This window comes from Sander vitreus, chromosome 5 (assembly GCF_031162955.1).
Source record: "Sander vitreus isolate 19-12246 chromosome 5, sanVit1, whole genome shotgun sequence".
Lineage (NCBI taxonomy): Eukaryota > Metazoa > Chordata > Actinopteri > Perciformes > Percidae > Sander > Sander vitreus.
In genome coordinates, this window is record NC_135859.1 from 15,230,391 (window position 1) to 15,253,514 (window position 23,124).

General features: G+C 39.6%; 2 protein-coding genes across 3 annotated transcripts in view; one reads left to right on the forward strand and one right to left on the reverse strand.

The window, feature by feature from the left end:
- LOC144518117 (DNA repair protein XRCC4-like) overlaps nucleotides 1–15,136 on the reverse strand; it is a 28,125-nt gene extending 12,989 nt beyond the window's left edge. For both annotated transcript variants that reach the window (XM_078250529.1, XM_078250528.1), the window contains exons 1-3: nucleotides 15,028–15,136; nucleotides 9,060–9,201; nucleotides 8,104–8,294 (exon numbers count right to left, since the gene is read on the reverse strand). In XM_078250529.1, coding sequence (XP_078106655.1) covers nucleotides 8,104–8,294; nucleotides 9,060–9,198 — 330 coding nt within the window. In that variant the 5' untranslated portion in view covers nucleotides 9,199–9,201; nucleotides 15,028–15,136. The remainder of the gene's footprint in view (nucleotides 1–8,103; nucleotides 8,295–9,059; nucleotides 9,202–15,027) is intronic.
- Nucleotides 15,137–15,236: 100 nt separating this feature from the next.
- On the forward strand, nucleotides 15,237–20,357 carry tmem167a (transmembrane protein 167A). Its single transcript, XM_078250530.1, has 4 exons — nucleotides 15,237–15,305; nucleotides 17,098–17,207; nucleotides 19,302–19,336; nucleotides 19,443–20,357. Exons 1-4 carry the CDS (start codon nucleotides 15,303–15,305, stop codon nucleotides 19,511–19,513), a joined length of 219 nt encoding a protein of 72 aa, XP_078106656.1. The 5' UTR covers nucleotides 15,237–15,302; the 3' UTR covers nucleotides 19,514–20,357.
- Nucleotides 20,358–23,124: the final 2,767 nt, after the last annotated feature.

Here is a 23,124-nt window from a genome sequence, read left to right on the forward strand (position 1 = left end):
TCTGTTGGTCAGTAGGATTACGGAAAATGTACTGGCCCCATTTTCATGAAACTTGGTGGAAGGGTGCAGCACGTGCCAAAGAAGAACTCATTACATTTTCGGGTGAATCTGAATCAAGAGGCGGATACACAAATTATTAGGGATCCAAGCCCGAGGGGGCCGGAAACTACGTTTGCAAGGCAACGTTCACAGATCCAGCAGAGCTGTGGAACCCTATTGTTTTCCTAAGGATTATGATTTTTCTTGTTTTTCCGCCTCTAAAACCATTTCTACAGCCTAAACCATGCATGGTGGGGCGGTGCCGTTTTCAGGACTGGTCCAGAACCCTGCAAGGACCTTGAACACAAAAAAAATCACCCACTTCCACCTATAGGTGGCGCTATAGTAACGTTTGGCCCTATAACTCCCAAACCGTACATCGCACATTAAAAATACTCATATCCATGCGTTCCCTGAATTCAGGTGAATCTCCTGATATAGGCCAGGCCCATTTCCTCCTAAACTTTTATGCGTGAAAAATTGTGATTTATCATAAACCTACTCCTACGAACTCCTCCTGGACTATGCGACCGATCTGCACAAACTCGGTACGTAGCACCTCCAGACCAACCGGACAGAGTTATCAAAATAATCTTCATCGGTTAAAAATTGCAATGGGTCAGGGACCTCACATACCAAAAATTACACATGTGGACCACTAGGTGGCCCTATAATGATGTCAAACGTGTTCCTTGAATCAAGCTGAATCTGATTATATAGGCCACGCCCATTTCAGCTAAGAAGTTTTTTTGCAATATCGCGCAATGTGTACAACCTAGGCCATGCATCCGATCTGCACAAAACTTGGCACATAGCATCTCCAGAGGGACCTGACCAAAAGTTATCAAAAGAATTTTGCTACGTTAAAGTATGCGCAGTTTAAGACCAAACAAATTTTCGTAGCTAGCTACCAAACACAAACTTAAACATATCTTGGCCAAATTAAATGCTATCAGCGAATAATACGAGATTACTGTTCAGCATCCCACTACGATGCTCTGTACCAAATTTGGCAAAGATCTGCGATTAGGGGGCGCTATAATAAACATTTGTGTTTTTGCCAATAACTCAATGCATGTAAATGGAACACTTGCAATTGCAATTTCTCTGCCGTAGTAATTGCTATCAACATGAAACTTGTACCTCTGTACCAAATTTGGTGAAGATGGCCATTAGGGGGCCGCTATAGTCAACGTAGACGAGTTTTGGCCCTTTAACTCAATCAATGTTAATGGGATATTTGCAATGGCAATGTACTACAGACCTTCAGCTCACACCTCGCAATAGTTCCTGATGTTTGCCTCCCCATCATTATGCTTTGGGTTCCGCTTTCGCATGCTCGTCGGGGGTGACTTGCGTCGGGGGCGACTCGCGCCAGGGAGGCTTGGACCCTGTCATAACTGCTTGCAGTTCTAGTTTTTTAATTGAGACAGGAAATGGCTTTGGCGGAGGTCTGCACTCTCCAACGGCCCTTCTAGTTAGCAAATGTTAGCATGCTAACACACTAAACAAAGATGGTGAACATGGTAAACATTAAACCCGCTCAACATCAGCATGTTAGCATTGTCACTGTGAGCATGTTAGCATGCTAAAGCTAGCATTTAGCTCAAAGCACCACTGTCCCTACATAGTCTCACAGAGCGTGCCTATTAACTTTACATTTAGTCCTCTTCTTGTGTTCTTTTAGGGGTGTGGACACCACTAACCTTTGATACAATACTGCCCTCTGCAATAGGAAAGTGCACACCATACATGGGCACAGGGGCTCACGTGTGGTCCACTCAGTATCATTCCACAATACACTCAATATAGATTATGTGATAATTCTGCAGAAAATCTCTTTGAATAGTGACATGCTTATTCAGTGCCAGTGCTGCCAGTCTGATCAAAACAAGGAAATCAGTGATTTAACAAAATTCTTAATAGGGTGGGGACACAGAGGAGACCACCCAGAATGTAAGGAGGATGAGGTTCCCAAGAACTCATAAAAATCAAGAACAACATCAGGATGTCACAGTGATACAGTGCAGGCCCCTCTCATGTATTTAGAGGTAATTTGTGTGATACTGAGCTTCATAAGTCATCGGCAAGTTCATTTGGTGGTGATTCTGTGTTTGTGCAAGATGGTCCACCATTAACAGGAAACCGCGAGACTGAGGTAGGAAGAGGCCGAGTAAGAAGGGCTGATGTTTAGCTTGCTCATATTAGACTGTTGTATTATGTCTTGTATTTCTTGAAAGCTTAACTAGGGACATGGCCTGGCATCGGTTGCACTTTGTTTGAATGTAACAATGCCTACATGTATTGTCCCTGTTAAAAAAAATGAATTACATAAAATAATTGTGAAAGCTTTGTTCTAACCTCTTCTATCTTCTCCACAAACCCCTCATCTCCATTTTACTACCTGAGCCTAAATCTCCCCTGTGCTTTCAGATGAAAGGAAATTTGGGAATAAATCAGCCCTGTTAGAAAGGATAATGTGAAGGCTTTGAAGTCTAAAATGCTGAATACACTGTTTCCACACTTTAAAGGATGTTGCAATGTCCTACATTTACTGTACAAGTCTCACTCCATTATAATGTCAAATGTCAAACTTTGTCATCAATGTTTTACCCACTGACACCGTTCAAGACCATAAATCTTCCTGACCAGTGTGTTAACATGGTATTACCAGTTTAAGACACCAGATACAGACATCTAAAGTGCTGGAAGCACAACCCTTATTTACTGGATTAACATTGGAAATGACACTGCAGCTGCTGTTTATTTCATCTGCTCCTTCTTTTAAATAGCAAAGGTTGTGTGTTTCACAAGTCTCTAAGAAAACCTACTGCAGTAAACATGAGAATTCCAGATCACCAAAAGTTTACCTTTAGCTTGTTGTGCAGCATGGAAAGAGGAAGGGCGCACTAAACAAAATATAAATCTGGAAATGTAGGCAAGCAGCATGCTAAGTTTTACCTACCACTGATAGATAGTAATGTTTTTTATTGATTTAAGTTCCTTGTTGAAAGACAGAAAAGGGCTACAAAGCTCCCTTTATTTTCCTGAGCTTCTGCTTCTCTCCTGAGACACAGAGATAAAGTTAAAGGTCAGACACTGTTGCCAGCCTATGCAAAGATGTGGGAGGTCAGATTGTTTGTCTGTGATCCACGACCCACTGCCACATTTTTCTACTGTGTTAAATAAAATAAGCAAATTGTTCGTAGATGTTGTTTCAGCCTTTAACAGCATTAGACATATGACTTTTATATGACAGGGTGGGCTGATTTATGACAATTAAAACACCAATGCAGCTAAGATAACAGGACAAGAAAGACAGAAAAGGAAATAACCTCTAAAATAAGATGAGATGCTTCCTGCATCTCTCTGAGTCTAAGATAAATATCATGACTTTGCATAGTTTTGCATCATTGACCTTGGTGAATCATTTTGTATAGAACATCATCAAAATAGACAAAAAACATTTAACGTAACATGGGAATGTAAAATCTTCCAGGATTCAGGATAATTGCCAGACATTACCACACTGTCCGATGTGTGTGTGTGGTCTAACTGTTTGTTTGTGTGTGAATCTCCAGACAGCTAGCCAGACCATAAGGTCAAACCCGTGGAGAAGAGGGGACGTAGGTGTGGAGGACAAAGCCAAAAGAACACAGTCACAGTGAAAAAGATACCACAACACACACTCTGTGTTCTCAGAGGACACAAAGCTGTCCTTGTCACACTGTCCAACACATTGTGTCCAAGGGAACAGAGAAGTGAGTGGGTGAGCACTGTGTGCATAATGACAAAGACACTATGTTCATGGGTGGGCATGGGTGCTCAGTATAGGAAGTGTGGGCATGGAGCGAAGTTCAGCTTGTCCCATCAGCTCCTTCATCCGCCATGCAGAGGCGTGAGGCCAGATAAAGAGCAGGAAGTGAGGGGCAACAGCACTCAGTCTGTCCCTGATATGAATGTTCCTATAAACAAAGGCCATGCTATGGTACAGTACCAGAAAAGGTAGTGGGGGAAAATAATTAAAATAGTTAATTTCACTTAGCTATCTGCCTAGAATATTGCGTTGAGAGACGTTTAACGCAAGGAAGGAAGACATTATTAACGTTAACTCTCAACCAGAGAGACAAACTACAACTCTGTGACTACTGTGATGTGGAACCTCCTGGTGATGACAGAAGGAGAGATGCGTTGGTGGATCAGATACTTCAATCCGTTCAGAATTCAAATCTGGCTTCCAGTTCTACCACAATTTCCCACACACTAAATGTAGAACAAAAGCTTTACTACAACTGTAAAAACCAAACATGTAACCGTGGACGATTGCAGATTTTATTCTATTTTTTCTGAAACCACAATAAAAGTTTTTGGGCCGAGTCATGGGATTGAAAATTTGCATCACCAACAATGGGTTTAGTGGCAATTTGTATTTGGGCCTCTCAAAACATGGCCACTACTAACATTGACTAATGTGATTTAAAAAAAAATGAAAAAACACATAGGGGAGGCCCTATGGCAACCTTGGACTCTGGGAAATTATGATGGGTATTTTTAACAGTTTTTTGACATTAAACACAAAACAATTACTTAAAAAAAAGAATTCAAAAATGTATTCATTACAATACAGCAACTGATTAAGAATCAAAGGCTGAACATTAATACACAAGGAGTAATAAATCCTGATCTCTTATCCTGTCATTTATCTCCAGTTTGCAGTTTCTCCAGATGTTTTGAAACATATTATTACGGAAAATGATATGCACAGTGAACTAGACATTTGCATTTACAATGTACAGAGGTTAGCTATTAGATATATGGCTTGATGATGTTTGGTACAGTGGGACACAAAAATAGAGAAAGAAAAAATTTAAATAAGACAGCTTTGAGATATGCCACCACGCAGGGTGGAAAAGCTGCAAAGTCTACAAAGAGAGGAAATAGGACACCAAACAGATGAATAACATCAACAAATAAGAAATAAAGAAGTGAAAAACAAGCCAATGAATCACCACACACACACACACACACACACACACACACACACACGTTGCTAAAAGTAGCTAGGACAGAAATAGGTCACCTATTAATGTATTGTCATCATTTCATCTATGAAGTTTTTGCTTTTGTAAAAATGATCATGCACACAATTTACAAATATCAGAGTTGTAAATAATTGACAAACGCAGGCTGTGAATTTACAAACACTCACAATTATATATTGAATCATTTCACACTTCAGTATGTAGGATAATTCAATCAGAATAAGAAAAACATGGACTACTGGCGTCATGCTGCACAGCTGGAATCCCCAGTGAACTATAACACAAGTTCAATTTGACAAACATAAAACATCGACAATCAGTGTCACATGCATCCACCCAGACTCATCCAGAATCATGCTGCTTCAATTACCACAACTGTCAAGAATTAGAGAAAGCTGGTCTGAAGTAAGAACTGTGTAGCTTAGTGGTACTGGAAGACAGCATGCCTCTGGATAACTGATCAAACATTTGTGTGACCGTGTGTGCTTAGTAAAATTGTGTAATCAACTTATGTCAGTGAAATTACAATTAGGCCTACATAAAAAACTGAAAAAATACACATACTTCAGATTGTTTAGGAGCCAAATCAAGTTCCTAAACAGACATACAGTATCTGTTAATTCCACTTAAATGCTCCAAAGTCCTTAGACCATTACGTGTCCGTAATAGAGTATTTATTTTTCCACCAATGACGGATTGGTACTTAAAAGGCAATTAAGGAGGAGACCATGTCTGACTTAGCCATGTAAAACACCTGCTTAGTAGCAGTTTAACAACGAACACCCAAATTACATTCATCATTACAACTTCTGGGGTCATATTCATAAAATATTAATGTCAGTTTAAGTTCGCCACCTGTTTTGTCTCCAGCCTCCTTTCTTCTATTTCCAGAGGAAACTTGCCTCATTTTTGGTCATTTCTGCACCCTGAAATTATCTGGCTGGGAAAATATGTTCCACTTTTTAACCTCTGACTTGTTGGAGAAAAAAAAGGCAAACAAGGGAAGAAAAAGAAGAAGAAAAGAAGCAGGTGTTAGACAAGAGTGGTAGTTAGCACTTCATGCAAATTGTCCCCCAGGATTCTTAGAATTGTGTCTACCACACACATACTGCACACAGCAATGATTGCAATTTCAAAGCCTTGATGAGCCTAACTAATGTTACCACCTGGTCGTATTCCTACTACATCCATAGTAGTAATACTAGTCAATCATTGTGAATTGTATTAAGTATTAACAGCGAAACTAAGCTACATTTGGGGAAACCATGTGTACCTCTATACAGTATGTTACTTAGTCTGAAAAAGAAAGCATCCACAAAAACACAACATGTGTTGTTTAGAATATCCATTCTGTATTTATATTCTTGATATAATTTCATTATTGAAATATGGCATGTAGTCACAAAATCCTTTACAGTAAAAATAACCGTTTTGCCAAGTATGTAAATTAGCCCGGCCACCTCATCTTAAACCAACAGTATGTCTGCACGTCTGGACACAGACACATGCACACATAGGCACACTTGTATACACAGCCCACACTCACAGACACAAAGAAAGCAAGGGGGAGTTGGACAAATAAAACAAAATGGCTCTAATCAACTGTTATTTTAAGATGGGGACGGCCCTGTCCATAAATCAGGGTTTTATGGTCTCTACAGTGATCCTAACCCCTTGGTCTTCTCCCTCTGGTTTCCTCTATCTGCACAGCAGCCCCAGGACCCGGAGTGACCTGCTCTCTGGAGGCAACAGCATCCTCTCATAGTTTGAAAGAATAACGCCAAAATCCACTGAAAGCAAAGTGGCCTGTACTCCATCAGTAATGTAAAATGTAAAAATCGCCTTAGCACAGAATGTAATGCATGTCTTTGTCAGTGACTGCTGCATAAATTCCAAAAGAGGTGATTTTATGTAGGGAACTGATTGTTTACATTAAGGCAAGCTAGCTCCACCGTACCATTTAACTAATCAGCAAACCCTTTTCTCTAAACGTTTATGAGCTGTAGCCATTAAACAACTGCCTTATATTGTTGCTATTAGATGACTGAATGATTCCTATCTCTGGCTTTATTCCACAGTGGCCTGAAGGCAACCAAGCCGTTCTAATTCTGCTTTAATGTGGGGACACTATAACCCTTATCTTTTTAACAGCCCCCTATAAAAAGTAAGACTTCCTTTCTATTTTGTTGTACGTCGTTAGATGCGTTTATCCTCAGGGAACAGTGACAAGGGGGAAGTGTATGATGTGGAATTCAAGGGTGAACGGATAAATCTACATCATTAAGAATAAACAAGAACTCTCTCAAATTGATCGTCAATAACAGTTTCCTCAACAGCTTTTGGTTCATTACCATAAGTGTGTGATGTGTCCCTGAACAATGATGCGAAGGAACCAAAACCAGTTCCAGCAAATATCACTGAACTACAGACCCGCAGGAGCCACAGCGGTTTCAGAGCTGCAGTTCCAGTCCAAACTTGCCATATGTCGGCAAGAGAGGTAAGCAGTTTAAAACTGCAGACATGTCGATATTCTCCATCTACAGGTAAGGCAATGTTGGCACTGAAAATTCATAATTCATAAGCTTGAATAATACATTGTTAAAAAAAAAGGTTTTAAGGTGTGTCAGACGCATTACATTTAAATACATTTTATTAAACAGTTGAAATATGCCATTCACATTACAAAGCAATCAACCAGAAATGTGCTTGTAAAACATGCCTGATGACGTTGCATTGGCTTGCAGCAAAGTTGAGCCAAATTTAACGGGTTTTTTTTTTTTTTTTTTTTTTTTTTACAGCCAATCCTGGAGCCCTCTGCGTTAGCATCACTGCTGTGCCAAGGCAGCAGTCCCATTAATGCGATGCTGCTGTCCGTCTGAACACAGCCTCAAAGCTGCTGCTGCTTGTAAATGTTATTATATTAACTTTAAAACCCCAAAGATGTAAAGGTTTTGTCAGCTAGACCATACTGGCTACACACTCAGAGTATTATAATAAAAAGCCGCCCAAAGCTTTTGCTCACCGAGATTTCATTGCAGATCTTCTGATACGAGAGATGACAGTGATCTGGAGTGATGTGAAAAGAATACGCTTCCTTGTCACCTCCTCTCCTTCCTCCTTCGCCTCCTATTAGCGCTTGAAAAAGATCCTCAACATATCTTTCCCTTGTGGCTCCCATATCGTTGACTTCCCTTGTCACCTCATCTTCTGAAACTGGACACACAGAAGGCATTTTTCTAATTGTTGCATCATTTTAAATTCATACAGTTGAAAGAAGGGCAAAGAGGTGATGGCAGACTGCAGAGCAAAACTATAAACATTAATTATGTAGCAATGTGAAAGCGGATTTAAAAGAAAGCATGTCGAGAAACCTAGGGGAATGTCGTCAGCTGTTGCACAGCTGCTCACTCGGGGCTGAGGGTCCCAATTAACACATCAAACACTGAAACACTGAGGACCCAGAAGACCGCACATAGCTGTCACAACCCCATCTCTGCCTGTCAACTCTGCAGATGGACAGCAATAGAAAACTAGTGAGCAGTTATGTTCCAGGTGTCCTTTCAGAGAAAATGTACTTGTGTGTATATGCAACCACACACACACACACACACTGAACACACTGAACACTGACTTGCACATACAAAGACAAGCCTTGTAGAGTTTAATCTACTTTCTACACCTGTAAGCTGCAGCACAGGAGTGAAGAAGGATGGTGAAACAAGGTCACTGCTGTCCCTCTGGTTAAAGGATAGTTTAATATATATTTAGTTACAATACTGTGAGATGGGGTTCAGCCAGGTGCCTACACAGTTTGGGAGCTCTGATGAATGGTAAACCTGGTGAAAACCCAGTCTAGTCAATGGTCAAAAGGTTTCAGTCTTTGTAGAAGGCATAAGCCGAAGATTGTGCGTTGGGAATTATTTGAGTAGTCCATGAGTCTTAATGTGTTTTTGTTTTTTGCATATCTGAAGTCTTTACCTTCTCCGATCCATGCAGAGTTACCATCAGTGAGTGCTAATGTGAACCCAGCACCCAGGTCTACGGCCCAGTCCACTCGCAGGATGTAGGGGGTACTTGGATCAGTAGCTACAGTGATCTGTCGGACTGTACCACTCATAACCTGCAAAAAACCAAAGATAGGAATTAAGACACAAGGTGAAATTATGATTCACTGTTTCTGCAACGAGCCTGTGGCATTGTGTTCAGGATGCTTCGTAGGCCTACTGCTAGAATTTGGTCCTAGGACTTCCTTCGAAGACAGCCCTCCTATCAATCCATTTTGATGTTGTAAGGTTGTCTTAATCTTCCAGTTGCATCAACTGTTTTACTTCTTGGATTTGGTAATAAACATCCCTGTGTGTCTTCGCATTTGCATGGGAGTGTGGGCTCCCTGACCACCAGTGAGGTCATTGCACGCTTTAAAGATAAATAGAAGAATACTATTAAAAGAAGGTCCAGTTGATGATTTAGTCAGTGTGTATATCCAACAATCTACAGTACACATTTCTTAACATGAGTCTGAACATCCTTGCCTCACACAGCCAAACTACATCTCAAGAGTTTGCAAACAAGATTCTACAAACATCCACTTGAGAGACTGAGCTCAAGCGTAAGCTCTTTAAACTCACAAAGCTTTGTAACAACCATTAAAACGGCACGTTACACTGTAGGGGAAATGTTAATCTCAGCTGCATGGACTATTTCTCATCTCAAATTTATTTAGCTTTTAATGGATAGTTTGGGAGAAATATGACATTTTAAGAAGAGCCATCATGTTTGACAATACGATGCAAATACCAATGACAGCCCTGCATGTCATTCGTTCAATCACATGTAAGGTATTGCATTGATGTGAGTTAAGAGAATTGCCAATCATCTACTGCGGCAAAACCCGTGGGCTCCATGCTCTTAGTTACTTGATACTAGGCCTGCACGATTAATCGTTATAAAATCGCCATCTCGATTAACCCTGTTCATGATTAACATTTTTAAATAACTTTGATTTTTTTTCGACTTTGATTCTCATTTAATTTTACGAGCCGACAGCATCACAAACGCTACTACTTTCTTCTGTGAGTTTTAAACATGGACTGTATAAAAAGGTTTTAAAGCGCTGCAATGCTCTCCCTTCTCTTCATTGAAGCCTCTGTGTTTACAGGCTTGTGGTGATGCTCAATGTGCTATAGGTGCCAAAACAAATCTGTTTGGTACTGCCAATTTGTTTTGTTATGTCATGGTTCGTGTGCAATAGCTGGTGTGCAATAAACATTACACTTCGTGAGAAAAAAATCGTGGCAGAAAATTGTGATATCAATTCTAAGCTAAAAAACGGTGATTCATATTTTTCCCCGAATCATGCACGCCTACTTGATACTGTGAACTAAACGTAATTTGCCAATACTACGCTGCTCAATGACTCATTCGAGCTCGTTTGGTAATGTCACCTTGCCCTCAGGCTAATACCTTTGCTAGCTGATTCACTGCTGCAGTTAAAGATAAGTCTCCTGCCAGAAGCAGCCTATGTTCAATAGATCAGTTACAAAAGATGTTGATCTAAGGATTACAATATGATCCATGAGATGGTTCCTGACATGTCCTTTTGGTTTTCTGGCAACTCATCAGGTTTATTTCTTCTCAGAGGGCTTGAGAAACTTTTACTTGATTACGGATGTCCAGGCCAGAACATGTGATTACTGCTTCCACGTGAAGTGAGAGGGGAGTTGGACATCTTCCCTGCTTAACTACAGGGCAAAGTGTGTGGAGATGGAGGGAAAAGGACGGCTAAATTGGCAGTTAGCCAAGATAGACATGTTTGCAAAAATGACCTCTTTCAGACACTATGCAATAAGTTAGGACGTGACAGCACTTTTTTTTTTTTGATTCTGTCTTTGCATCCCCCACCATAAATGCTGGCAGAGCAGCTGGCCAAGGTTATTCAAAATGAGACATACAGCAGAGATTTGACATAGACAACACATGTGCCCTCCACACACACACACACACACACACACACACACACACACACACACACACCCTGAAGAAACAGATTCAATTTGACCTCTTGTGCTTCGAGAAGGGGTGTGGCTGGACGAAAGGGGATGAAAAAGATGAGGGAGCTGAAGGGTTCAACTTTAACCCCATAAAGAGAGCCCAGCTACTCATTAGTTACTGTAACATCTGTTGTGCAGAGACGATAACCCTGTGGTAATGACAGAAGGACACTCCAATTAAATAAACAGCGCTGTCTGTCAGGAACGGTGAGCTGCGCAAAACCTTCAAAGTCAATCCCGAAGTCTTCCTGTTCAGTTCTTCGATCGGCGCACACATCACTGGAATGCTTAAAATCATCAACAAAAAAGCTCCCCGCAGCTTTGACACATAGCCCTTATCCTCCTCTCTTACTCCCTCTATAATTTCTTTGCTCAACCTTTTCATTGTCATTTCTTCAGCATTGCTGCATATGAAAATAGACTTAACTGTGCAGGAAGTACTAGGAAAATGAGTCACAAAGAGAGCCTCTACTGTAATTATGCATCTTGTGTCTTCAATGAGGAGTCCATACAGAGTAGAACAAGCTAATGCAGTTAACTGTCTCTTTAATGGGCCTGGACTATTAAACCAGTCCTCTCACTGTCCTTTCACTGGACTTTCCCCTCATGCTTTCTCCAATACAATAGATTCAAGATGAAAAGGAGAACTCTTTGGCTAGTCCACGATATATGGTAGGATGAGTCAGGGTTTAAACAGCAGCAGACTGTGCCATAGCCTTTTAGTCATTGTTCTTTCCACGTGTTGGCTACCTGAAGCCACTTGACAAATAGAAACAGTATGAGCAAATATAACACTGACTACAATGAATCAAGGCCTAAAGAGTGTGTGTGACCATAAATTGACTGATGCATGCCTCAAAGACCAGGTTTGAAAAACTACTGTAATTTAACCATGGAGATTTTTACTACTTATATTCGTGCTGCTTGCAGAGACTGCAATGAAGTGGTGATGGGTCAGGGTCAAGCTTCATCTCATGCTGTGTGACATAATGTGCCTTCTCTTACATGCAGTACTCCTTATACAAAGGCTAGATTCAAAGATGTCTTGTCCCCATAAGGTAGCAAAAGCATTTGAGATTGGTGACAAGTTTCAGACCTATAGTAGGCCTGCACGATTCGGGGAAAAATAAGAATCACAATTTTTTAGCTTAGAAATTGATATCACGATTCTCTGCCACGATTTTTTTCTCACGAAGTGTAATGTTTAATGCACACATGAACCATGACAAAACAAAACAAATGGCACCTGTAGCACATTGCGCATCACCACAAGCCGTTAAACATAGAGGCTTCAATGAATAAAGAAAATAAAGTACATACTGGCCATTTAAGTACAGTAGGCTACCAAAAATAGTAACATAGAACACACTGAACTAAATATGGCCCTGATACAGGCTCTATCTGAAATCCTTGAACATTGCATAATTAAAATCAATGTCATTGTCAATGTCAAATGCTTTCAATAAATTAATTGAAGGAGAAAAAGAAAATAATCAAAGTCATTTAAAAATTAAATGAAAATGAAATGAGAAGTTGAAAAAACGAAAGCACCACTGGCAGCATAATTAAGGTAAATAAATTACACACACCAAAAATATTTGCTAGATACTAGATAATGTAGTGTTTAAATTCCACTAAAATCACACAAAGATAAAATGTTACTTTAGTCAACAGGGTTTCCCCCAGTGTAGTGTAAGGCTGGTGGCCCACCGGGCTTAAGTTGCCCCCCACCATCCCTAAACAACTGAGATACAGTGGGGCGGCTTGGTTCGAAACTTATATTTTCAAATCTCCAGTTAGCTTTTAGCATTGACTTAATATAGAGCCCTAGGAAATCTGTCTTAAAGCTTTTTTAAAGTCTCAATTTCGCGATTCCGTCCATGATTGATGATGAACTATTTGGCTCTACATTAATGCTGCCATCAGTCTGTGACCGGCCCCAGGCGGGCCCTTGTATTTAAAAAAAAAAAACCCAAAACCCATTTCACAATAGAAACTGTACCAGTGGTTCTTTGCACCACTGGTTGTGAGGAGATGACTAATTCCAACAAGAGGGCAATCCTTTTAAACAAACATAGGCTACATAGCTAGCCTGAAAGGGTTGCCCTCGTGACCTCAGCTCTTCTGTATAATGTTGTACACAACATCTTGCTAACCCTGGATTCAGCCGCACAATAACAGGTTATTTTCACATCTCCAATTTTGACATAGGAATAAGTTACAGTACTTAAAACTTGCTCAGTCACAAATGTAAAGCAACTCTCAATGAATAAATAGGTCAGTGCACTGTAAACTTTAAAACGTAAATCACATTAAGAGGAATGTGCATCTGTTTAAAAAACACTTGCTCATCTCTTGCTGTTAGAAACCAGACTCTCCATTTGAAGACTTAGTCTTTTTCTATCCACATCCACATTATCCTCTTGTTGAAAAAAATGTTGATTCATGTGTGGTTTATAATCTGACAGATTTCTTCTTACATGAAGAGCACTGCAGGAGTGTCTGTGAAAGAAGGGTTGAGGGCATGGGCGTCAGTTTGGTTTGAAATGTGCTGGGGACAGAGATGCATTCGGAAGTGTATTTCCAGAAGTGCTGGGTACAATGACGCATTCATTTTTTTTTCTCTTTCGCGCAGGTCATGTTTTGAAAGACGCTGTCCTGTATCTTACTAATGTAAATGAATAAAAATGTATACAAAAAATGTGATGATGTCCGACACACTTTATGAAGAAGAAAGCCTTAAGTTTTCAAAAAGCATTAGACAGGCAGGGGATCGAACCAAAAGTCCAATTATTATGGACGTTATCTGACATTAAGCGTTTCTGCTTCACATTTTCAGCAGGGCAGCGGAGCGGCTGTGGGTTGACTCTCCACGGTTCTCATGGGCTTTATAAGTCATAACGTGAAAAAGCTTAACGTGGCTTAATGTACCTAAACGACGATCACCAAATTTCTGGTTTGATTTTTTTGACAGTTTTCAGTGGTTATGAGGAGCAATATGAGAGAGAAATTTGGTAATCATTGATCATTGTTTAGGTACATTAAACCACGTTAAGCTTTTTCCTCGCCATGAAGAAAACGTTAATGTGAGATAACTTCTATAATCGTTGGATTTCGGTTTAGTTTTTTTGACAGGCTTAAGTGTTCATGACAAGATATGGCCATATTTCACGTTAAGCGTTTTAGAATGTCCCGACAGGAAATGTTAACAGAGAAGCACGTAGCCAGCACAGCAGCAGAACGTGTGCGTGTGTGTGCCTGCCCTGTGGGGATAGAGATTTTTGTGGATTTGTTGGCATCTGTCGCTCAAGAATTCTATGTGTTATGAACTTTATTTTTTTTAACTAAATTGAGCTCAAAGTTTTCAAAAACAGTGGTGGGCCACAAAAATGTCAGTCTTACGTCAACAAAAAAAGAGGATAGTATCTATCAGGGTAAGAAAATATAAAGATAAATATACCAGTCAAATTTATCTATATGATTAAAACTAAGGATTTGTTTTATAATTGCTTAACTGTGAAGTCTGCAACATTTTATAAATCCTCATCTCAAGTTACCAGTGGCCAAAGTGATACTACTGAAGCAGTCTTTCAGCAATATATCTGCCTTATAATATACATATATATATTCACTTCCTTCTCTTTCCCATAATACCTCAGATTGTATTATAATTCACAGGCTAATGAATTAGTTCTCTTAATACATCCATGATTACACCCTACACTAATTTTATATAACGTTATACTAACTTCCGGGGTTCTGCTTCGTCACCAGTGCACCATTGTGGAACGAATATCATCGGTAACGTTACAGATACTCTAATAGTCGGAATTCACTATAAATTTGGTCATGTGTATGTAAAACACTTAACGTACATATTTCCTCAAAATACTTACTGTATTGTATGGGCTAACTACAGTGTTGTCCAAACGAAGGCATTTTTGTATGAAACTGAACTCATGCTGCTCTCTCTGTTGACAGTTTTTGAAAGAAATTTCAACTTTCACCTCCTGTGTTCTCAGCATAGGCTGTAGCTTCTCAGCCAACCAGCACACGAGGTTTCGCGCGCAATGCGTCGTTACGTTACGTTACGTAACGTAAACATCTTTGGTTACGTTACGTACGTTCCAGAGAGCAGGAACTGTGATGTGGCTTTGACTCACAACAAAAAATGGTAAGGTTGTTTTTCATTAATTAAGTGCTTCTGCTCTTTGACAGTGTATTTTAAGCATATTCTATAACACACATTCTACGTATAATGTGTGTCCGAAAAACACTGTGACAACAACTAATGCTTGCATTCGGTGTAAAGCAGGACCTATAGTAAATGCTAAACTAGCTTGCTAGCATTGGCTAGCTAAAATAGGCTAAACGTTAAGCCAGTCTATCTTTCACATGTATGTTTCTATTCTTAAATCTCACTTTACTATATTTTCATATCATCACGTAAGTTGCAATCGTTTGTCAACGTGAGTAGTTTGATAACAAAGGCTTAATATGTTGCAAATGAATGAGTAACGTTACAAACAATGCTGGCATCGCAATGTTTTGTGTGTGTGTGCCACGTAGCTGCACCATTCTTTAGGGAGCATGTAACGTTATATGTATGTGTGGCTCGGCTACACATTGTGGATTGGCATTACAAAGTTGAGCTTGCAATAACGGGAATATTTTAAACCAAAGCTCATAAGTAATTAGGTATCTTGACTATTCCCAGAATAACTTATTTAACTGAAATCTTAATGACAAGCGGACAATGTATTAAAAACGTTCTTCTTAAATAAAACATGTAGCAACAACAAACACACATGCATGATCGCCGCAGGCAGAATCATATGTATCACAACGTCCAAAATATTATCCAAATACACACTTTTAAAATTCAAAACTGTTTATAATGTTGTCATTTTGCCAACAATAAAATGGTAGTAATATAGTACTAAGTTAGCTGTGGCAGGAGTGTAATTAGTGCTATCTGGTAACAAGACAAAAAGAGTATACATGCTTATTTATTTATTTTTAAATGCATGATTATGTCAAATTATCTAAATGCCTAAAAGGCATGTCTATCACCATGTTAGGAATGTATCATATTTAAATATCTGGATTTCAGGGCACATATGAGAGCATCCCAGAATGATACTACAGTAACAGTTTTAGGATTAATACACATATTTCTGTGAGTAGAAACGGAAGGTTCCAGAAGAGGTTGCATCAGAAATAATTATAAAGCCCTTTGGTAGTTTCCGCTTTGGAGTGCAGAGTAGTTAATTACATGTATGATGATCCTTGTCTTTGACTGTGAGATGTCCAGTATTGTTGGCCAACTAAGCTGCACCCCAGTGTAGATGACAGGCAAGGATGTATACCCAAACAGGGAAGGGATGACATCGGTATCGTCCTCATGTAGCATTGCTTACCATGTCAGGAGCATCAGCAGACACACAACTGGCGAACAGCTCGAAAAGTATGCATTTAACACACAAAAACACAAATCACTAATCTGCAGTTCAGACGGTTTGGAATGAAGTCGGGTCCTACAGTTTGTTATGGCTTTTAAATAAGCTACATAGCTTAAAGCTAGGCAGAGTAGTCTTGGGTCTCCGTTTTGCCACATGGCAGTATGTGATTTAGATTTTTCTTAAGCCACAAAATTGATTTTGTAAATTAGTATATGAAAATGTAGGATCATTTTGACTGGCACGCCATCGAAAACATGCTATTTGGCGTTGAGTCTTTGACAATGGTGTGAGTCTAACTGGGTCTACACAGCCAGCCAAGTTCTTTGTCACACAGAATGCACAGCTGGTACAACAACATTCCTTGTGACAAGTATAGCATGACACCAGTGTTACAGAAAATGAACTAAAGGGAAGTCAGTGTTTCTAATTTGTATGATGTATTGCTGGTAAGCTGCACTAGATCATGTCTGTTACTAAATGTAGAATTTCTTTTTCATCTTGCAGTCGGCCATTTTCAACTTCCAGTCACTGTTAACAGTGATTCTCCTCCTGATCTGTACCTGTGCCTACATCAGAGCGCTGGCTCCCAGTATGCTAGACAAGAACAAGTCCGGGTATGCTCAGATACTATATGAGATACTTAACAATGAAGCTGCAATTGATGTCTTTCCAGTGATTAATTGAGCCTTTGTCTCTTAGATTGGGACACCATGTTATATCAAACTGTATAACCAAATCATTGGAGTGTTAATACACTTCTTTACTATCACTTATTATCTAAGTCTAAGACCATAAGACTCTTCTCTTATGGCCCCTATAATTCAGTTAGTGCTTGCTACTGTGTAGTAATACAGCAATCAGTGACAATGCTAAGACACACATTATTTGTTTTTCATGTAAGTGCTATACATTCTGCTTCATCCTATAAGTAATTCAGCAGTTCTGTATTTCAACTTTATATTAGAGCTGTTTGTTTTCTTTCTGTGGTAGAAATAGTCTGTGATAAAGCTGATTCTGCTTGAAATGTAGAATCTGAATGGAGTGTATGTATGTAAGTCCTATACTTTTAAATGATCCATCCCTCTGCAACTCACTTTACTCCTTTTATGACAGTAAACTGGATATATTTGAGTTTTGCACAAAACAGACATTTCAGGATATCATCTTTGGGAAACACTGGTCAATATTTGTTAACAATTTTCTGACATTTTATAGACCAAACAACTAATTGATTAATCAAGAAAATAATCAACAATAAAAAATAAAAAAATGTTAGTTGCAGCTCTACTACTAAGGACACCTGTTTATTTTTTCAGCTAATAATAAGATCCTCGAGGCAAGTAAAGTAGCAGAAGGCCTAAATGTTCATTTTCACTGGATCATTATTATTCTTGGATGTGCAAACTCCATGATTCACTTGGCACAGCCCAGGAACAGCACATACACACACCCACACCATTAGAGCAGGGAGGTGTACCCTCTTCAGACCAACAACAAATGAGACAGAGTGGCAGATGGGATGATTTAATAGTTTTCCCTCTGGATTGATTTGTTGACTAAGGCATTAGATGTTATTTGTGTTGATTTGGTGCCACACATTTTGCAGATCATTTGTGAGAGGTAGTGATAGGCCTAGAATCTGAGGGGAAGAATTCATGTTTTCTACATAAAAATATTTGTAGATAATAATAAAATAAAAAAATAAAAACATTTTTCCTAACTTGTAGAAAATGTAACTTTAACGGGTAACTTTTTAGCTTAATTTACCTTAACTGAACAGCTTCGGAGTCATTGGAATGGTTATATGACTTTTTTTCCCCCCCGAGTTGAATGGTGGTCGTCTCGCTGCCCCCTAGCGCCTGTGAGCGGTAAAACCACCCTTGCAACTTTCAGCCGGCGAATTGCTTCACGGCACTGCACACATATGCCCATTCAGGAACCGGCTAACAAGGCAGCGATGGAGTTTTTCACACTATCGTCATGGCTGAGCCGGCAAAAAAGAAGCAGAAAGCTAGGAAAGCATTGTCGGAGGAACAGAGAAAGAGGAAACGGCAGACTCACCGAGCGAGGAGTCAGTCACAAGTAAACATAGGAGCTGCCAAATATCTATTCCGAAGCTGTAGGAGGAGCTCTATAGAGAAACCTGCGAGCAAAAAGCGAGAAAACCGCAAAGAAATGGACAAAACTGCATCTGGCCTCTTTAAAACCAGGGCTATCTGAAGTCAACAAAATTAAAAAATCACAATGAGATTCTGACACCATCTGGTCAGTTTGAAAGTTGGCTTTTAGGCTTTTAAACTTGTACACTTGCAGACAGACACACCCTCACACAGGCCGACAAGCACATCAGAAAAGCAAAGGCCTGGAATGCAACATTTGCCTCAGCTGTCACTAGAGATAGTAAGACTTGCCTGCTGTCCCCCTCTCTTCCAATGTGAACACCCCTTACATGGAAATGGACATCTGATGCTGTCTGGGTTTTGTAGGAAGTTGAGCACAGTCCTCTTGGAAAGTCTGACTACCAGTTACTGTAGCTACTATATTGACATATCAACACAGGGCCCAGCCTCTTTAACTTTTAATAGAGGCTTTTTTGTTTTATTGCAGTAAAAGTTAATTAATTAACTATTAGTAAATTAACTTTTAAAGACAGATACATAAACAGACATTTGTTCTTGCTTGTAATTTTCTAATTGTTTTTCTTTTAGGCTTCTAGGAATTTTCTGGAAGTGTGCCAGAATAGGTAAGCCTTTTGTGTTTTTTTTTTTTCATTTTTTTCTTCTTCTTTATATCAATGAAATGTTGCTTAACGATGTAGCCTTGCACTTAACATTATTTATTTTCTCCAGGTGAGCGGAAGAGTCCCTGGGTTGCTTGCTGCTGTGTCATCATGGCTTTTAGTATACTGTTTCTACAGTAGCAGTCGGAAGAAAACCACGAATGGAAACATTGGGCAAATGAACAGACAACAAGGCATGGACAGTACAATCCTAGAAGCACAACAGGGCCTCCGAGGGTATCACTTAGATAATATAAAAATGGAGAGCTGTCACCACTCACCGTAGCCACGGAGAGAGAAAAATGTGTCTTGTGTGGGGGGGGGGGGGGGGGGTGGTGAGCTGATAGCCCAAGAGTGTGTCTAGATCCCTCCACGGACTCCAGGTCTGTCCTTGTTTGCTTATGTGGAATGTTTATTTACGGATGTATGTGTGGGGGGGCCAATGTTTTTTTTTTTTTTGTTATCTGCCATTTTGTTTAAAGGAAAGAAGTCATTCTGGTGGGATCAAAATGATAATTTTTTTTTGTCCAAACATTTCAAACCGATGTGTTTTGAAGTTGTCACAATTGCATCGACCATTTTGAAATTCTCCACAAAACGGACCTTCATAAATGTTCATAATTGTTATGCGATTCACATTGAGGCTTATATTTGTAAACTGAGTTATAGCGAGGTGTGACTTCAACCCATCTCAGCACCCTGTTTGTTGCCTGTGCCCTGTTTGTTGCATCTAGAAATGATCCTATTTCACAGCAAACAAAATGATAGTATAGCTCTTCAGGTGGCTAATAGTGCTACATGTTTGCCTCAAAGAGCTACTGATGTTTTTAAAGTCAGTCAGTTTGCTGCTATTTATTAAAAACACCCTTTTTGGTCATTTTTGGCTGTTGACACCTGTTTGTGTCTGTTGTGATGATGCCACTGTAAAATGAAGTGTCATTATTGAATTCAAACATGCAAAATACATGTTGATGAACCTGTTAAACCTTTGTCAATCTCTCTTGAAGGACTTGATTACACATACTGTACATGTAAGATTGCAAATGCAGAGTTAGACAACATGTTTCGTGATTAGTAGGAAACTACAACCCTAAAGGGGCTGTACTTGAAATACTGGGGGAAAAGTTGGCTGGGTTTTCCTCCACACGACTCTCAGAGACCGTTGCCCAACTCGTCAAATACCTACGCTTTGTCACGGCCCTTGGCGTCTGATACCGACGGACAAGGCACTAACATGCATTCGTGGCCGGATTGGCTACCAAAACAAAACGGCGAAGCTCGGATAACATAACACACAGAGGGAGTGTGACTTCATTCTCTGCTCAGGACGCCATTACTTCACTATATCTTAAAATTTCAAATACTTTTTTTACTGCTTTATTAATGTACTGAATATCGAGTACAGCTCTTTTTAAGTATTGCTGCATTAGGTTACAACGGAAGTGTAGTCCTCCTAGAGTGAGATGGACAGTGAAGAGTTTGCGATAACTTCTTCTATAACCTTGCAGTCAACACTCATCTTCACAGGGTTTACTGCAAAGAGCTGTCCCCTGATTGTACCACACAACATGACCTTGCTAGATATCTGTTTAGTTCCAGATATGTTGTAGTGTAAGCTGCATTAGAATTGCATTCAAACCAAGACGGCCTTTGATGTAATGTCTTGAAGTATTGGATGAAATACAGGAGACTGTGGAGGATATCCAGAATGTTTATTAGAAGGCTACAACTAAAACTGTGTAATTGCTGGTTTAGATGACAAATCCTCTCAATGGACAGCCTTGGCAGCATGCAAGCAGAATTCTAGCTAGTGTGACATTATTCCTAGCACCACATGTAACAAGCTATATGATTGCTATGAAAGGTTAGCGGCAAGTTATAACTTCAGAATGTACCGTCTCACTTGATTTTTACCGTCAGCCACACAAGTTATCAAATCTGACATGTACTGTTAAGGAAAATAGTAGAATTGCATTATGGGTTTGTCATGAACAATTGAAAGAAAAAGCATAGAGGTAAACAGTTACTAGAGTGGGTAACATTAGAAGCATCCGACACAATGTTCTCTCTTCTGTGTGGTACGGATTTATGTAAAGAAGGAGACTTGTTGACACACTCACCTTTGATACTCAGATCACTGCTGAGTGCCCAGATCCCAACACCCCCGCTCACAGTCCCTTGTTAGGGAACATGGATCCCATATTGGCGTGCATCCGTTTTGGCACTCGCAGGTTGAGATAAAGCATCAAGTGAAGGCTGCCAGTAAAGTTTGGATTATCAGGCAGTGACGCAGATACAAGAAACACAGAGGAGCAGGACGCTGTCAGTCATCTGCTTCTATCTTGGGAAGCAGAGATACTGGTGGCCTGGAGGAACATCACTGGGTCATCGAACCAAGCTAATGTCTTGGGTGATGATGAAAGGAAAAAGATGGGAGACGTGAAGTGGCTTACTCCAGCTGATGATAGCAGCTGTTATTATCAGTCTGGTTTTTCACACAGAATTAACAAACAGAATATAACAGAATATTAAGTATTTTGTAGTGCAGTGGTATTGAATAATCCTGCAAACTGTTAAGAAAATCAACATATGGTTGGAAACTGTAGACTCTTGGGTCTGGCTTAAATGCCTTTTGAGGATGGTCAAACGGACTAACTTGTTTTTTTTAAAACTTTTTCAATCAAACTGATTATTCTTAATCTGCCTTAAAGTGTGGGCACAGTTGCAATGACGAATATCTGGCGGTGACCCAGTGACTAGACGCCTAAAACAACATTTGGACTATTCCTGTTGTTTGTAAAGTGATTGAATACATGCCCTGATTTCTGTGTTTGAGTTGGCTTGGCCAACAATCAAAATTGTGTGTGGACGCCAAATGGCTAAGACCATAAGAAAATAGACCCTTTTCTTTTCAGTGTGGGAAAACTCTGTTTTACATGTCATTATTACCTTCATCCTCTATGTTTTTCTTTCTTTCTTTCATTCTCGTGGGTCCCTTAGGTTTTGAAATGGTGTCTTACAATGAAAACGTGGGATGTACACTGTAGATATCCAATATGTCTTAAGTCTTGCTACTGTTTGATTTGTGATCAAACAACACTTAGTTGATATTTTGTAGGCTAATTCCTGTATTTATTTAGACGTAATATATTTACATTTGGCTACTTTTATGCCAACAAACAAGTAAATCAATATTCCACCCACTAGAACTGTATTCCTGGTAGTACGAAGAAGACTATAAAATGATACTCTCCAAAGAGCCTTTCTCCATGAACTCTCTTACCTTTTATTTTGAAGGGATTAGAGGTGCAGCCAAAGATGTGACAGCATGAGATGGCATGAGATTTAGACATCAAATCCAAAACACCTCATCTAATATAGTGTGGTGTTTCATGCATCATTAATTTACATGAATAATTACGGCAAATGTCAGCTGTGTCGTAAAGAGGTGCATATGATTGATGCAGACATCAGGATTCATGTCGACCTCACTGATTGGTACAATACTGAGCTCATTCAGTTTCATTTCCAGATCATCATTTTTTTATCTGTTCCCGCAGTGATGATGGAAAATGATTCTCAGATAAGCAATAAAGACATTTACATTGAGGCTAAATCAAATGCTCCTGAGTTTGCAAATGTTCCCTCAGCAGATACTTCTAAATGTGTGATGTTCCTTGTGCAGCTCTACACTGTAGGATATAATAATATCCAAAATAACTCATATACAAAGTGTTTAGGGCGTATACATC